Source organism: Camelus ferus, chromosome 6, assembly GCF_009834535.1.
Source record: "Camelus ferus isolate YT-003-E chromosome 6, BCGSAC_Cfer_1.0, whole genome shotgun sequence".
NCBI classification, from domain to species: domain Eukaryota; kingdom Metazoa; phylum Chordata; class Mammalia; order Artiodactyla; family Camelidae; genus Camelus; species Camelus ferus.
This window is the reverse complement of record NC_045701.1, coordinates 8,979,810-8,998,443: the sequence shown is the minus strand read 5'-3', so window position 1 is coordinate 8,998,443 and position 18,634 is coordinate 8,979,810. Positions and strand designations below refer to the sequence as shown.

The 18,634-nt window shown below is 33.2% G+C and overlaps 1 protein-coding gene across 6 annotated transcripts in view; it reads right to left on the bottom strand.

The window, feature by feature from the left end:
* Positions 1-18,634, bottom strand: part of SLTM (SAFB like transcription modulator) — a 41,117-nt gene that overhangs the window by 10,200 nt on the left and 12,283 nt on the right. For 3 of the 6 annotated variants that reach the window (XM_032481076.1, XM_032481080.1, XM_006182327.3), the window contains 11 exons: positions 16,912-17,109; positions 15,864-15,911; positions 8,150-8,177; positions 6,354-6,822; positions 5,687-5,736; positions 3,674-3,792; positions 1,667-1,816; positions 1,337-1,440; positions 1,072-1,238; positions 512-597; positions 145-308 (listed from right to left, as the gene is read on the bottom strand). In XM_032481076.1, coding sequence (XP_032336967.1) covers positions 145-308; positions 512-597; positions 1,072-1,238; positions 1,337-1,440; positions 1,667-1,816; positions 3,674-3,792; positions 5,687-5,736; positions 6,354-6,822; positions 8,150-8,177; positions 15,864-15,911; positions 16,912-17,109 — 1,583 coding nt within the window. The remainder of the gene's footprint in view (positions 1-144; positions 309-511; positions 598-1,071; positions 1,239-1,336; positions 1,441-1,666; positions 1,817-3,673; positions 3,793-5,686; positions 5,737-6,353; positions 6,823-8,149; positions 8,178-15,863; positions 15,912-16,911; positions 17,110-18,634) is intronic. The other 3 variants (XM_032481077.1, XM_032481078.1, XM_032481079.1) reach the window with 3 other exon arrangements.

The following is an 18,634-nucleotide window of genomic DNA, read 5'->3' as shown; positions in this document are numbered from 1 at the left end:
AAGAAATCATTACGTTTTACTGCAGTTCTTAAAAGTGAGAAACATCTTTCTACAACAATACAGTTTCCTACAAATCTGATTTATAACTAGTGTTACAGATGTACCTATAGTTACAGACAGGTATAAAACAGAATCTTTTCCTACCTTCGAAGTTCCATTGCTCGTCGCAATCTTTCAAAACGAACTAAATGTTCTCTCAATCTTTGTTCCTTCATCTTTTCAAAAGGCAAGATGTCTTTCCTCCTATAGTCTTTGTCCCTTTTTTTATCTAAGCTAGCTCTCTCCTTTTCCTTGCTTCTTCCATGAATCTATAAGAAAAAAATTATAATAGGACTAGATGTTAAAATAATTTTGTTTTTCAAATTGAGCTGGTCATTTAAGAAGTTTAAATGAGTAATGACATTCCTCTTTTCTTAGATTTTCTAGTGTGGAAGTATGTAAAAATGGTCACAGAGATACTGAGTTATCTTCTTTTGGAAACAGGTGGAAAATAGCCCTCTCGGAGACTTACTTTCTCATATCTTCCCCTTCTTGATGGTCTACAATGATCCCCTTTAGTTTGGTCTAGTATTACCATATGTCCTGGACTCTTTGAACCTAGGAGAAAAAAAAATTAGATAAGCAAATGTCTAAAAATGTTTCATTAAAAGATAAAATTAATATAATATGAAATGTTGACTTCTTAGACAACCAGATATTCACAAACCAATACATGAAATAAAAAATGTATTCTACAAGAACTTAAATGTAAAGTTTTTAGAGCTCAGTCTATAGCCATAAATACTTTCAGTGATACCAAAAGATCAATTAAACAGCTATTAATCAACGACCATTTTCAGTCAGCCCAGATTTAATAGTAAATAGGTTGAGCTGGAAGAAGATATCTGTTTCCTAAGAGTGGAAAAGGAGAAGACCATCAGTCCTATTAGAGCTCCTTTTCTACCACAGCGACATCTAATAATGAAGTGGAAATGTTTATCTGGACTGAGATACCAAGTTCCCCCTTCCACAGTAAAAATTAAGCTGTAGGACACATAAGAAAGGGATTAAGAAGAAAGATATATAGCATACTTATTCGTTTCTTTTCTTCACTTTTTTTAATCGATTCTGAAGTTTGGCCACTTGATCCATTATCATTCTTCTCATCTTTACCTTCCATTTTCTTAGTATCCTTGCTTTCTTTTTTATCAGCTTTCTCAGATGACCTTTTCTCTTCTTTTTTGACTGAGGCTTGTGTCCTGACCGTACCACCCCACACAAGAAAACAACAGAATCAGAACCACTTCATCAATGTACCAAAAAAGCCCAGGTACTTATTAAAAAAATAAATCCTTACTTGCTACTTCTATCACTCATATTTTTTTTGTCTCCAGAACTTCTTGAACTACTTTTCTCATCATTTTCTTTCTTCAGTTCTTTCTTAGAAGGATCACCTTTAACCTGAAAGGTTTAAATAGAAAAAAATATGTAAGTTTCCAAGTTACATTTTAGTGTTTATAAAAAGTATGTTGATGATAGGAAATTTGGAAAACAGAAGTAAAAAAACAAAAATGAATAAAAATAAAAATCATTCCTAATTCTACTTCCTACCAGTGTAACATCTTTAAACTGAGAATTACTAGCCCTCAAAGTAACCTCCCTTTTATTAACAGTTAGGCAAGCTTACTTTTTCAACAGATATTAGCTGTCCATGCAGCTCAGTGCGATGAAGATGTGCAATACATCTGGACACCTCTGTGCTTGAAGACATAGTTACAATGCCATAGCACTTTGCTCCAGGACTTCGAGCATTTGTAACTACCTTTGCACTCAGAACCTGTAAAATGAGACTATACTTCAGAAAGTTTTATAACTTTACAACTACAACTTTACAACATATCTACAAAATATCTAGATATTTACAACATATCTATGGAACTTTACAATGGAGACTATTCAAATTAAAGCATGTGTTCAGGATATACAAATTCAGGATAAAGGATACATTGATGATCTATATAATTGTTTCATATTCTTGCAATCACCATCTACCTTGCCTACTTAGTAAAATTCAGGGGAACAATTTAAAGGGTCAAAGCGCAATTTAACCTAGTTTTAGTTTCTTCATTTTTTTTTTTCAAATACAGTCATCAAAATACAAGCATTCCCATCAATGAAGTAATGGTACAATTAATGAAAGCAAAGAAACAATATACTCAATTAGATTTGAGCCAAAGTCTCCCTATCAAAGACCCACCCTGAATCTCTTAAAGATAGAAAAAAAAAAAAAACTGTAAGTGCCCAAAAAGTGTCTAGATAAGTGTTAACACTTTTCTATGAGTCACTGTAAGAAACTTTAAAAAATAAAGAATTTGCATGTAAAAAGGCAGCCTTGAAAATGTACTCTAAAAACACACTTTCCATCTATGTACTTTTAAAATATGTATCAATAAAAAAATGACACTTTCAATTCTATAACATGAACAGCTGCAAGAGACAACACAGGGATGGGTGAGTGAAAAGAAAAGGTAGAGAGAACAACCTAGTGCTGAACAAATACTACACAGACGTCATGTCACGAAGAGGTACACAGGAGTTTAGGAGGTTGTATGGCGTGGCTGGCTGAAAACTATCAAACTATGTTAACCCCGGGAAGGGCTGACTCACCCCAACAGCAATTTAATTTTAAGCCCAAGATCCTTGTTGTATGTGCATTAGTATTCGTATACAGTTTTAGTCCTAATAAATGCCATCGAAATACTATTTTTATAGCTCTAACAGAACCAAAAATATATCACAGCTGATCATGAGACTACAATTCTCAGTGTTCTGTCTGTGGCTCCTACAAGAACTTCCTTAATGCTGAGGCAACTCTCTAATTAGAAGGAAAAAAAACAGCTCCTAAAATAAACAAGATTTTTGTAACATTCATTAATGGCTATTTGCTAATACTTGAAAGCCTACCATGTGCACATAAAGTATAATAGGTAAGATCCCTGCTATCAAAGAGCTTACCCCACAGTAGGTTACATATGATGTGTATCGAAAACTAAAATGTAAGGTAGAAAGCAGTGAGTGCCCTATGGGATGCAGATCAATTGCAATTTAATTCAACAGCTATTAACAGAATATTCAATTCATTATTGACTATTCTTCTCTTCCATTAGGTGTCCCCTTATATGCCAGAGAAACTTCTGATGAACCAACCAGAGTAAAAGCCTCTCTTTTTGCTCTCTTGGCACCCTGCACTCATCCTTCACATCAAAACTTCTGATTAAGTCTATCTTAACAGTTTTACATTTTTCTCCACCGCTCTACTGGAATCTGTACGATGACAGGGACTACATCCATTTTGTAGTCAAATTCTATTGCCTAATATTAGTCTACCTATGTTTTCCGGATGACCAGATCAGTCTCAGCAATTCTAGTTCCTAGAAAAACTATGATGAATTTAACAAATGAAACTCAGTCCTTGATTTAAATGGGCTCAAAATATGAACTCTTAATACAAAGATCCCCAGGGCTCAGAGTGAGATTATATGATGAAACTCACCATTACCACAGAACTCAATAATTATGCCTGTAACAGTCCTGAGAGAGTTAAAAAATTAGATTTTATTTATACTGTTTTGAATACAACCCTTGTTTAAAATGGAGATACTACAAAGACAGTTAAAAAGGTAAAAAGAAGTACCTTTCCGTATTTGCCAAAGAGGTTCTTCAAATCAGCAGCTTTGGTATTAGAAGAAAGTCCACTAACCCAGATATTTTTAGTTGAGCTTCCACTGCTACCACTAGTACTACTTGTACTTCCTAGAACAGATTTAACATCAGAAGTTTAAGTATACAAAATTACTAGGGCCATATTCTTCCAAAATTACAAAACCCTCTTGTTTAATTCTGATAGTACAAAGTGCAAGAGGGAAAAATCAAAGCAAAAGATAAACTGTTTTCAAGAATTTAAATACTTAATAACAAACACTAATCAACCAGTACATCTTCATTCTCTATTAGAGAAAGGGTAAGAGAAAATGGAAATTATATGTTGCTAGATAACTCTGGATTTAACAAAAATCAATCTTCTAAAACAAATCAATGACAAAAATAAGATTAGAGACCTCAAAATCTTTTAGAAGGTAAATGGTTATATGAATTGTTTCTGTACTATTTCCACAAAGTCTAGTTCCATACAGATAGATGCCATTTCTTAAAGTACAGGCCTACACACCCTTCATACAATACAATACAATCACCCTTCAGTGCTTTTCTTCAAATGTGCTGTTATAAAACAGGAATTTTCATTTGTTTGACTTTATTTGGAAAACAATCCCTACCCACTTTAAGAGAAATAGTACATAAACAAATAAAAGTAAAAATGTTTAAAACTTCAAGTTATTATATGCAGAAAGAGTAAAATGTTCTCTGCTTTAAAAAATTACATGCCACAAGTTTTAGCTGAAAAACTACTGTCAGTGTGCTTACGAGGAGACAACACATGCCTGACTCAAATATTTTAAATATTAATGACTGCTGCATTCTATTCTTAAGAAACATACTTACCAAGGATCTGTTTTATCTCATGAAATGTTAACTACAAGTCTGTGTATCTTTTTTATTCTACCAGTAACATTTGGGCCCACATACTTCTCCAATTACAGGAAAAACATTTTTAATGATAGGAAAAACTTAACATTTAGTTAAGACTACACTAAGTTTCTAAATTTAAAGGATAACAATTTATTATATCTTATCCATTAACCAAAATTGCAAGAGACGTAGGTAATGCAATTAATTGTCAATTACTAAATCAATCACTAAAATTTCTAATCATGAAAATATATCAACAAAATATACTAAACCACAGAGGACACATAATATTCCTTTTTTTTTAGGCACTCAAGAGGCATTTTAGGAATCTACAGTACCTAAATGGTATTATTTTCCCTTAAAGTGTTTTTTTAAAAAGAATATAAGACATATTTTTCAAATATACAGCGTATACAAGACAAAACTAAAGCGTATGGCCATAAGATAACCAGAGACTTCCCAGTAACAAAAAGAAATCAAATATTACACCTTTAAGCTTACAGAAATTTAAAATAAAACTACTTTCCTACTTAAGACTCTCATCAACCTAAAATAAGTCAATTAGGAAGTAAATTCTGAAGAATTAAAATGCTAATAATTGGCTATGTTAATAGAAGTGTGCCCTGATTTAAAGAATGAAAAAAAGTAGAACCAAATGGTAGAAACTGAATTTCTTTCAAATATTCAGCTCCAGAAATATACAGAAATATTATAGCACATTTCCTACTAGACCGAACAGGGAAAAGACAGTGGTAGTATGTAGGGGTTATAAGAGACTGCAATCAAAAATAAAATACTTCTGAAATTATAATGTAAGAAAATGAAATACCTATTATATGAATATTCAATACAGTTGCTCAGAAGACAATGTAAAAAAACACACATCAGATTTTTAGCAAACTCATACCAGTCTACAAATTAAGTAATTAAGAGAGTAATGCTTCAAGTACACTGAGAGTTTGCCGTAATCTAACTCCACTGCTTACACAAAGGCCATCCAAAATTTTTAGTATGTCAATTTTCAAGGACTAAATGTCAAAGGAAATACCAGGCAATTATTACTTTTTAATAAAAATATGCAATTTACCACTGAAATAAATAGGAAAAAAAAATCCATTACCTTTGTCATCTTTGGATGATGTCTTGCTGTCTTTAGATTCCTTTGAAGAGCTAAAGAAGCAAATCACCAGAAGAAAATTGAAAACAAAAAAAACCAAAAAAACCCAAAAATCGAACAGCTTGATATTGACTGCATTTCAAACTAGTGCTATTCAAACAGATTAACAATTCCAAAGGCCTAGATTAGGTTATTTGAACAAATGATTCCCTTAGGATTCTTGCACTGATTTTCCCCAAGATGCCTGAAGATCTAGATTTTCTGACAATTCTATTCAGTGGTTTTATGGCCATCTTCTCCAGATTTCAGGACTGGGACTTGACTTCATTTTGTGTTCTTAGGACTGATAGTTGTTCATTAACCATCATCACAAGGATTTTTAAAAATAAAACACAAAAAAATTGTCAATTTGAAAAAAAAAACAAAAAAAAAACAAAAAAAAAAACAAATATATGCTGACAATTCGACAATGCAATCAGTAGGACACACTGCATATTATGAAGATTCTTGAAATTTTTTTTAAAAGTAACTTATGACGGTCAAAAATATTATAGGCAGGATCATAAGTACTAATTACTGTACATGGTCTTGAAGCCACCCCCTTAATGTAGAGCGATCTTATTGAATGCTGGAATTCAGTATCGTAAAGAACTGACATAGAAAAACAAACCTCTTTGCTTGACCAGAGGCCCCAGTAGACGAGGGCCCTTTCTTCAAAGTATCCTTTTCTTTGTCTCCAGATTCTGCTTTCTTAGAACCTTCTCTGGCTTCCTTCTCGACAGGATCCCCCTTCACGCAGTCTTCCTTCTTACCATCTTTATGGTTCGCATTCATCTCATAATCCTTGCTTTCCTTCTCCGGACTCTGTGCAATGGCGTCCTGCCCATCTTTTGGCTTACTTGCTTCAGAATCTGTAATTTTCACATTTTTACCTGTTTCTAGGAGGTCATCACCATCAAAATCCAGAGTGATGGCATCTTCAGCCTGGATTGTGACCGAGATGTTGTCATCCTCAGCTTCTTTCACAGTCGCATTAGCTTCCATCTCTTCATGAGCTGTGTGATCAGCCTCAGCTAGGTTCCCTTCTGAAGGAAGAGGTTTAGATACTTCTTGTGTACCATCACCAGAACCTGCTATATCTAAGAGGATTTAACAGGAATAAATATGGCAAAACAAGAAGTTTAAACAATTTCATATTCATAAGCTAGAATAGGACCTAGAAAATATAAAGCCAGTTATTAGCACTGATGGGAAGGTTAGGAAGAAAAACACAAGGGTATTAACTAACATAAACAATCCTTTACCCAGGATCACTTATTCTTCATGGAAAAAATGATCTCTACATACAAATACCAAACAACGGAAGTGAGGAAATGGTTCCATCCTGAGGATACCAGTTCTTCATTTCTGATTATAAGTTAATGGCATATGGAAGATTTTTTTCCTCCATGAGATAGTGACAAGTGTGCAGATTTGTTATTCAATGTTCGAATGATCTTGGGATTTAACCCTTGTGACCTTCGGAACTCCCACGGTGATGTCTTGAAAGGTCACAGTCTGAGGATATCAATCAGTCTTCAAAGTATTCAGGGCCTCATCTTTTTCGCTCTTCTTATTCAATTCTTGGGTAGTCCAGAATCATGGAAAACCGCTACAGGAGGCTCCAAAGATGGCCTGCTCCATAAGGTTTAGGAAATTGGCTATATCCAGTCTTCATCCTGTCCAGTCAGTCCTGCAGTTACCATTTTCAAAGATGTCTTGCATTCTCCCGAAATAGAAAGGCTTCGGGCATCTGAGATTTTCAGTTGGTAGCTTTACTTCATCATTGCTTCCAAGTTTTGAATTCTGCCTTGCTTAGAACCCTGTTCCATGTCCTTTCTAGTCCAAAGTAGGAAAATCCTTTGACTTCTTTCCAAGAACTCTTCCATAACCTCATACTGACCACATGTATTGCTACTGATGTCCCTGTAATTATATTGAACGAGACAGCTCTCCTAAACTACCATATAACTGTCAGAAGACCGAACGAAAATTTTTTTAAGTAGCAAATAGTCTCCCAGTCACCTAACATTTTTAGGACTAGCTGCAAAATTACTTGTTACATATTAGGACTCGAATAAGCACGTATGAGTTACTGCAGTGCCAGATTTAAGGATGTAATCAACTTACCGTATGCTAGAAATTATTTTTAAAAATAAAATTTAAATTGGGTTAAATAAAAAATGGCATTGTCCACTACAGTAACTGATATGTACATTAAGTTAGAACATGTCTTAAAGTGTTAAAAAGAAAATTAAAACCAATTGAAAAATAAAATTAAGATGCTAACTTAATTCACTAAATTGATAAATTTGAAAATAAACTCATTTCAAAAAATAAGATTTCAAATAAGAAATGCTTTACTCTCACTAATTTAGTTTTTCTAAATGTCACCAATTTTTAAACTCTACTTAGCATCAAACATACCTTTCTCATTTTCTTCTTCCTCACCATCCTGAAATTCAAAAAATAATCAAATGTAAAATGAATTCACTTAAAACTGGATTTCAGTAATAGTACAAAATCTATCAGGTTAAACTGTCCTATAATATAATAATATTAGAGTCACCTATCACTAACAAATATAGGATATTCTAATCAGAACCAAAACACATTTACAGAAATTTGGCACGTCTTGTATACATGATTTTAGACAAGAAAACAGGCAAGACTGTCGATGATTAGATCAATAACTAACTGAATTACTTAGTTTCAGTATTCAAAACTAGTTTATACAACCCAAATCTTACTCATATCAAAGAAATACCAATAAAAAGCCTGACCTGATTACTTTCTATGACACAGTTCAAAGGCATTCTTAGGGCACACTATTCAAAACATAAGACATACACTTTCAAGGGCCTGAATGCATATTAATAAACAAAACAAACAAAACACACTCCCTTTTTAGGCATCTCAGAAGTAAGAAGGATGACTACAAGAGTATTTCAAATTCTTCATTCCTTTTTATCTTTTTTCATCTGTTAAAAATGAATTCATAAGCTGTCACATATACACTGGTCAGCCACTTTAAAAATGATACTTCTGCTATAGGTAATCAAAGCATGTAACTGACAAATTTGTTTTAAATGACTGATTTTAATTTTTAAATATGTGACATTCTAATTTTAAAATATGTGACATCACCTAATCTAAAACTGAGCACATGCTGGCTTGAAAACAGAAATACTGCAAAGCAAAACATTTTTATTTACCCTACACCCAGCAAATACTGCAAAAATTACTTACTTATAGCAAGATCAAATCAACATTTCCCAAAATTAAAGATCATAATAAGCAAAGTAATATGGATTATAATCTCAGTATTAAAAAAATTAAGGAATGTTTTAATTTATAACTTTAAAAATAAAAGCTGAGTAGAAGTAGATCATTTTTAGTCAAGTTGGTGTCAATCTACTACTACATACAAAGTATTATAGAACAGTGGTTCTCGAACTTAGAGTCTGTATCAGAATCCCTTGGAGGGCTTGTGAAAACAGATTGCTGAGCACCAACCCCAGAGTTTCTGATTCAGGTCTGGAGTAGGGCCTGGGAATTTGCATCTCTAACAGTTTCCAGGTGATGCTGATGCTGTTGGTACAGGGATGACACATTTAAGAACTGCTGCCTTAGAGTGACAGCCTAACAGTGAAATTAGACTTAAAGCAAAATTTAACTGTAAACAAAACTTTAAATGGCATATTTATAATACAATTTTAGATTCATATAAAAGCATGCATGCCTTAAAAACATCAAATATTTTACCATATACTCAAAATTATATTTGGATAACAAACATATTTCTAAGAAATCATTTTAAATGATTTTTCAATTTTAAGTTAACATATAAGTGCCTCAATTAAGGAATGACCAATTGTTTTACACACTAAAGTAACATGAAGGAAACTGAAAACACTGAAACAATTAAGCCACAAGTTTAGGGAATAAAATAGTCTAAAATAGATTACTGGTTGACAGCAATATGAATCCTATTATTACATAAATCCATTACATTGTGCTCTATCTCCCAATTGTTGTACATTCATATGTGCAACATTTAGAAAGGAAAGAAAAATGGGTGGAGTGGCAGGCAGTGGCATCAATAAAAGTATGAGTTATGCTGGAACTACTAGTATCTTTTTCTTCCAAACCCTCTTTCAGTTTAGTAATTTATCTTATAGAGGGATAAATAAACTGGAATATCTTAACTTTTACCTAAAAGCAGAATAAAGAGGGGAGGATATAGCTCAAGTGGTAGAGTGCATGTTTAGCATGCACAAGATCTTGGGTTCAATCACCAGTACCTCCATAAAAAAAAAAACTAATAAATAAAGACCTAATGACATTCCCCCCAAAGTAAAATATAATATATTTGTTTTTAGAAAAGCAGAATAAAGGAACCTAAAGACTGCAACTTGCCTCTCCTTTGTCTACCTGAGACGCAAAGGCAAACCATTTCCAAGTTATTCTGATTTAGAAATGCAATACTGATAGGTTTGAGAGAAAAAAATGACCAAAGTATTTGCTATCGCAAAAAGTAAAATTTATAGGGGTGAGGTGGGTATAGCTCAGCCACACAGTACACATTTAGCATGCATGAGGTCCTGGGTTCAATCCTCAGTACCTCCCTTAAAAAAAAATAAAATAAAAAATTTGAAAACATTATGATGTAAAAAAACAAAATCCTTTCTGCTGCACTTCCTGCCAATTAGAAATATTTTCTAGCTGCTAAAATAACTGGTAAGGTTTGCCATACTTTGCTCAAGAGTTTTTAGATATTTAGCCTAATGATTCAACAGGTCTTCTGAAGGATTTCATAACTTTAGTTTCTCAAAATAGTGGTAACACTAGCTTTATTACTTAAATGCCCATAAGAAAAGAGTCTGACCCAGTTTCTAGAAAAAAGACTGATTACAATGGGGTTGAGGCACAAAAACAACTAGAGTTAGTAGAAAAGATGAGCCACATACCAGTGCGTATTTGTGTTATTGTTCAGTGTGTGCACTAACCATAGCACTACTAAGGTTGAACCATTCCTCCCTGGTTTAACCCCAGTAGTTAATAAAAAAAACCATGAAATATGAGAAAGACATTGGGAAATTTTCCCTGTATATGATATATACGCACAGACATGACATGTACCTTATTTGTAAATGATTTTCCCCCACTGAAAACAGATTTTTTTTTTCAGAATGATAAATAAGTAACAACAATGTACGCATCCTTTAAAATTAACTTTTTAAGTTTATCTTGAAAAAATATAATATTTCATGTATGAAAATGAAGCAAAAGCTCTACTATGCTCGTGTTATCTTTGTAATGGGATCTACAGACCTAGTCAAATGCCAAAATTCATACAGGAAGCGTCTCTATTTTTATTTCATCATAGCAGCCATAGTAGCAATGACTAGTGAGAAATAAATATAAACCTAAGACATATTTCAGTTAACAAAGCGTTTACTATATACCCATCCTGTTATGTTCCCCTAGTTCAACTTTGTGATACATGTACATATATGTGCTAAGTAAGAAGACCTCTTCTGAAGGCCTCTGTTACCTTGACTTTTATGTAAACACTGCACTCAATCTGACTAATTTAAACTAAACCTCAGAATAACCCTAAGCCATTAACTGCGTGCTATCTATCTCACAGTAGGCAAAAGACCGTGGGAAATACAAAATACCTGGCACATAACAAGCATTCAATAAATATTTGTTGAATGAATTTACCGAATAAATGTAGTGTAAGACACTGCTGTCTTTGGTGGAGGGAGTGAACTAACTGCTCATTTTTATGTAGGCAGAGGGTTTAACCGCAGAGGGCTTAACCGTAGCGCTGTGTTAAGTACAATGGAATTCAGAAAACAACATTTACTAGTGTGGAGTTTAGTGAAAAGAATACCAGACTAGGCATCTTTACCACTAAATTTCACTCTGTGGTATTGTCATCTACCTAGGTGAATATAACTACAAAATAGAGATAACATATGACCTATATAGGATATGTAGGATTAAATGAGATAATGGACATAAAAAGCAAAGCACTATATAACAAAGAGATATTAGAGAAAGCTTTATGGATGAGACAGATTTAAATTTGACTTTCAGAGGTATATAGACTTCATACAACAAAGAAGGGAAGGCCCTTCAAGTTAATGAAATATTAGGGGCAAAGGCAAACAGAAAAAAGAATATACATGATATAGTCATAGAAGATTGACAAGATGAAGACTAAATTTTTAAGAATTAAAGCATTAGCAAATATAAACATTCTTCAGAAAAATTTCAAAAAATTCTCAAGTAATTGATATCTTCAAACTACTAGTAAAACAATACTACAAGTAAGCACTAATTTCGTATATACTATGTGCCAGCACGTATGATTAATCTTTCTGTCAATTTAGCAGGTAGGAATTACAATGTTCATTTTACAGACACAGAAATTGGCTAAGAGAATGTGCCCACAGTCACAATATTGTAAGTAACTAACAGAAGTAGAATGTGAACCAAATTCTATCTGGTATGACAAACTGCCTAGAGGCTAACACCTAAAATCTAAAGATTTAAACTTCAAGTCAAAGCCTGAAGACTGGCTTTGAATAAATATATCCCTACACAAATTTATTACCTATTCGCTTATATTTTTAAAAACAAGTAATAAAAGGGTAAATCTTGAATTTCAGAAAATTCACCAACCAGGGGATAGGTGAAGGGGACTTTTCTGAGTTTATCTTGTCTTGCAGATTTGACTTTGAAACCATGTAAATATTTTAAATAATTATAAAATTAAATTTAAATTTCTAACTTTTTATTTTAATAATTATAGGCTCCCAAGAAATGACAGATTAAATTTTTCAAAAAAGCAGTATCTAATTATTGAAGATAAAATGAAACAAGTCAACCTAAATATATATTAGTTGGTGATCATATAGAATGACTAGTTTAAAACACAGTGATCTGTTCATTCCAGAGGGCTACATCCTTAGGAAAGATATAACTGGGGGTGGGTTGGGGGGGGGGTGGAATATCTTCAATTATTTTCAGAAATCACACTAGGGGTGGTGTTAGTATTATCATTCTAGGACTACCATATGTATACTGTGAGATAAAGGAAGTAATTAACTTAGAAGTAAGTATCCCTATGAACTCAAAACCTATTTTATCTTAAAAATAAAAACCAACAAAAACAAACCAACAGCACACATTCTCTAGCACTGTACACTAAAAAGGCCTAGAAAACATGAACAATCCAGTGGCAATGAGTACCACCACCACCACCAACATTGCTGACTCGAAAATATCATTTACCACTAAAAAGAAAAAATGGCTATTTACAGGCCTGGAGCAGGAAATGTAACATCTTAACCAGAAAGCAAGGAAGCAAAGATTACCGGGATCATACTGAAAGGACTCAAAAGCCAACCTGAAGAGGTTCTTACTCACTACAGATGGGACAATCTGAGCATTAATAAGGATAATAATTACAATGGACTAAAATATATTAAATGTATTTAAATCCACAAGTTCAAAAGGAAACTAAGGGAGAAAAAGGAAAAATTAAAAACTCATTAGTCACTATGAAAATGCTTATGAACCAGCTCATTATTTTGAAAATTGGTTAAAAAGAAGAAAAAAAAATCAAACACAGATGCTGGCTTTCCTTTGTACATGGCACCACAGAGTAAACAAATAGTAGATGAGGAGAAGTTTCTCTTTCTAGGAACATTCCAGCTAATAAACGAAAAAAAAAATGACAGAATTGGAATATCACCACTTTGATTTCCCTAATTAATTAATGCGGTATGGATCACCAAAGATTGGTACCATTACCAAGAGGATACAATCAGACATTACGTGTATTGAATGGAAGAATAGCACACTTCCTATGCACGAGTTGTACATTTTGGGAGAATAGGGGTGGGGGCACAGGAATCAGAGAGCAATCCTCTATCCGATAACCAACTTACCAAATTACAGGAAATACAGTAACAGAGGAACATGTTGATGACTCCATAGGAATGTAATCAGCAAAATCTAGACTTTGGAATCTCTACAGCAGGAGTTGGCAAAAACTATGCCAGATGCTCTTTTTGTGAATATTTTTATTGAAACAGCCACATCCATTTATTTGCCTAGTGTCTGTGGCTGCTTCCACACTACAATGGCAGAGTTGAACAGTGTGACAGACCACATGGCCTACAATGGCTAATACATTTTCTACCTAGCCCTTTAAGAAAAACTTTGCCAACTCTTGCTCTATAGGTTAAACAACTCAATTTCTTCAACAAATAAAATAAGGGGGAAAAGATGGAGGGAAAAAACCTAAAGATTAAAAGAGATCTAATAGATATTTCAATCAATCACAATATGTAGATCTTACTTATATCTGGATTCAAATAAAACCTGTTTAAAAAACAAAAAACTATGAACAGTTGGATATTTGAATATGTTAAAAATCACGTATTAGGAGTGACAGTTAAAACAAAAAGTTCTCTTTTAGAGATACATACTGAAATTTTTAAAGCAAAATATAATGTCTGGGATTTGTTTCAAAATAAGGCAGAAAAGGGAAAGTGAATGGCGGTGTAGATGAAACAATACTGCCCTTGAAGTGATAACAACTGAAGCTGTGTGATGGTTACACTCCATGCAGTATTCCTTAATGCACACCATAAGAATATATTCATTAAACATGTTTAGAATTTAGAAGCATCAGATCATGATGAACTCAGATACACTTGTATTTCTAGACATTCCACTACACATAATTTAGGAAAAGGAAAAATGTCATTTTACTTAAAGGAAATTTCTCTGAAGACATAACCTCCCTATCTTTTGATACAGTAAGACAAAACTTGCCCCTTAATGAGAAATAAGTATTCTTTCACTATCAGGATGGAACAGGAGCAAGGTCAACTCTAGCTCATAAAAACTTCTGAAAATCAGGGAAAGGCACCCATCTTTTAAGATACTTTATTTCCATTGGTTAAAATTTTTATAATAAATATATATCTATTATGTGAATGAGGACCCTTATAAATGATGCCCTCACATACAGCCTGCACAACTATAGGAAAGGCCCTTGATAAAAATTAAAAAGCCAATTGCCAAAAAATATGGAGAGCTCAACTCTACCTTTTTGCATTAAAATCTAGAAAAAGTACTACTCCAATTTGAGAGTTAATCTTTCTCATCTATTATTTATCACTGAGAAATGAACAAACCTGGGGATAGTATGGGGGACAAGTCTCTAGACTTTCACAGTCCTAACATTTCCTTCCTGAATATTCCGAATTATCAAAAACATTTCTCCCAGAAATGTAATTTCCCCACTGCAATAAACACAAAGAGCCAATATATAGCCTCACTAGCATTTCAAAGGCAAGAGAACTACAGGAAAAGAAGGCATGACCAAAGGCAATCAACTAAGCAGTCTATGAATATAAACCCCATCATACACTCTTCCAGTAAATATTATAGTGAGGAAGTAACAGACCAGATCACTATTTTTTCTAAATCTAGTAAACAGAGGGAACTCCTATCTCTATTTGAAAGTATACTATTTAAAGAAGGTACATGATTGAGCTACAAATGTCTGTGTACAGCATCTGTACATCAAGCTTTCAAAACGTACACTATGCATACCACATATACCAAAAGCAAAATTTGATAATACACAAGAGCAGTCATTTTCAACATACACATACATAACCCCAAGTAAATTACTTCAACAGAGACTTTTATCATTTTTATACTATGCCCATCCTAGGAATGTTAAATTAACATTTTAAAGCTTTGAAAAGGATATTAGTACTTTTAAATGATTTATTTTATACCAAAGTGACAGAAAAAAATCAAGGAGTGTGTAGGCTTCCCAATAGACTGGTAACCAGAGTTACACTTTATAGAAAGGATAGACTATTTTTATTTTTATTTTGAAAACAGTAGGAACCTTGTTGTAATAACTTCCATTTACCTCTATGGCAACAGAAATTCCAGCTCCCAATTTTAAGTATTTGATATATACACAACATAAATAACTCAATTTTATGAATTAAAGAATTATGAAGTCAAAATAAGATTCCTTTTCCAAGCCCTTCCACCCACAATATCAAATTCATAGTACTAAATGTAAACTTACTTGGGCTGTTAGAAAGGTATCATCTTCACCTTCTTGAGCTTCAATTTCCTAAGTAAAAGGGTATACAATAGCTTTGCTTTACAAAATATCTGGGTAATATGAGAATGCTTTTATGCTATACCTGATTATCACTAGCCTCATGTTCTGTACAAAGTCTAGGGATACCATGGGCACTAAGTCAGTGCTTAGTAATTCAGACTGTATTTTTTATGGCAACATAAAAACTTAGTCATATTGATAAGAGACTTAGAAAAATGTCCTTCATGAGCCCTTCACTTATGAGGCTAGGGAAAATGAAGTGTTCTAAGCATCAAGACTAACTCCCAAATCCACTGATTTTCTTAACATGTACTAACATACTTCAAAGCAGGGCAAATGGACTATTTCATTCAAAGAAAAGATTTTTTAAAGTATACAGTTTCAAGTTAAACTTTTTTTTTTAACAGAGGTACTAGGGATTGAACCCAGGACCTCGTGCATGCTAGGCACACAATCTACCACTGAGCTACACCCTCCCCACTGAATTAAACTTTCATAAGTGATTTCCCCACCCTTGATAATAACCAAATAAATGCAAATTAATCTTTTACATTCACTAAAGTAGCAAAAGGAAAAAAATAATTAACTACCACCTGGTAATGCTGGCAAAGTCAGGATGAAATTGGTACACTCATTCATAGCAGAGTAGTGAAAAACTTAAAACTTAAATGTCCCAAATTAAAGGAGTAGCTATTAGACACGTAGAGAGCAGTCTAATAAATTATGCTGTAACACATGAATTATGAAGTCATTATGTTATGTGAAAATATTACACAGAATAAATAGTAACATGGCATAATAACTATTATGTAAAAATACATATATGGAAAATAATAAGCAAAATTTTTAAAGGTCATCTTAGGTGGTAGGATTCTGGGTGACTTATAAACAGCTTTAAAATATATTTTTTCAAAAGTCTGTGAATTCCACATTGAATTAGAAAAAATACTTCTTTACTATTTAGTACTTAATTTATCTGTGTCACATTAAAAAAAAACTGGCTAAAGACCTGACATTCGATGTCCTCTTTTTCTATATCTTCTATTGCTTCTGCCTCTATTAATTCATGAGCTCTCTTGTTCTCTTCTGCAGAAAGTAACTCCTTGGAATGCACATTTTCTTCTTCATTTTCACCAAATTCTTCAGAGTCCTTTAGTTCATCATTTCCATCTTGTTCATGTGCCTCTTGATTCTCCAATTCACAGTCCTTTTAATGGTAAGAAAATTTGGTACAACTAGAGGCAAAGTAGTGCAGGCTATCTACCAAAACTTTTCGGTTATTTACATCTCTAAATGTTTTCTCTTTTATCATATTTTGACATTACTCCCAAAGTCAAAGTTCCTTTTACCTTACATATTGTATCTTTAAAAATAAAGAGGGTCTAATACCAAGGCCATTAAATTATGCATCCGAGTTCCCAAATCTCCCACACTGAAACAGGTACACACTAATTGGAATGCTTTCAAGTTCCAGTTACTTAATATTTACCAAGTCACATCCTATAAGCTGTCCTAGAAGATATGGCTTCAAAGAAATAACTTGTGTTGTCCATGTGCCACAGTGATTTAACTTCAAAGAATATGGAAGTCTTATATATGATAACATAAAGTTTATTTCTAATTAATAATAAGGAATCCCAACTAATACACCAATGTCTGTTCTTAGAAAATATGCAAATAATTAATTTAAATGTTTTTGTTTTGAAATCTACCACTATGCCACAATGCCAAAGGCAAGGAGCATAGGTTGGGATTGTCTCTGTGAAGGAATATCTGCTTGCCCTTCAAAGTTTAGACACAGGGTACTTCAGTAGAAACAAAGAAAAGCAGCAATCTGCTTACTTCTTTCTTTGATTAACTGCAGAAAATGTTGAAAGCAATGAACACTCCTTCCTCCTTTCCTAGTCTTATGGTAAATCAGTAGATTTACGAAAAGGTTCCTGAGTTAAAAGGGGAAAAGGGCAGGAGTGTAACTATTAATCATTCATAGCTGAACTACAATGAGGGAACAGAAATTTCTGAGCGAGGTGGGCAAAGAGAAGGAATGTGAGTGTTTTGGAATGTGGAGTGCTTGGGAGCAGGGCATCTCTGGGAAAGCTGGTTTAACCAACTTCACTACATACCGTGGGGGCATGTTGGGAATTCAAAATGGAGTAGGTGGTTGGTTATATGATTGTAGAAGAACAGGTGCAAAACAAACAAACAAAAAAACCACAGGAAGTCACTGAGGGAACTTCATTCTACTCTGAAGGGCCAGCTTTGACCATTCTCCTCATTTATGACTGGAAGCAATTTCTATATTATTCATATATCTAAGCAATGGGTGATATTTACCCACTACTACTTGTATAAATTCCAAAATTACCAACTCTGTGAGACAGGGAAAGCATATTCACTTATTTTCTAATACATAACAAATGCTGATACTTCCAAAAGGAAAAAGAAATATAAAGAAGAAAGTGAAGACATATATAAACAGAATTTTTTAAAGCTCTTTTGTTCTTCTAGACATAAACCAGTTTATTTAATAATAACACAAAGGCATCCTTTGCAGCATATATGAGAGACAGCACTATTATATCTTCTCTTAATATTTCAAATGACTAACATTTTTATGAACGGAAGAGTTGAAAGAAAGTTAGAAATTTGAAAACTAAAAGGGTTTTTAACTAAGTCACAAAGCTTTTCCAGCTTACGGATAATTTTTACTTAATCATACACTCACTACTGAA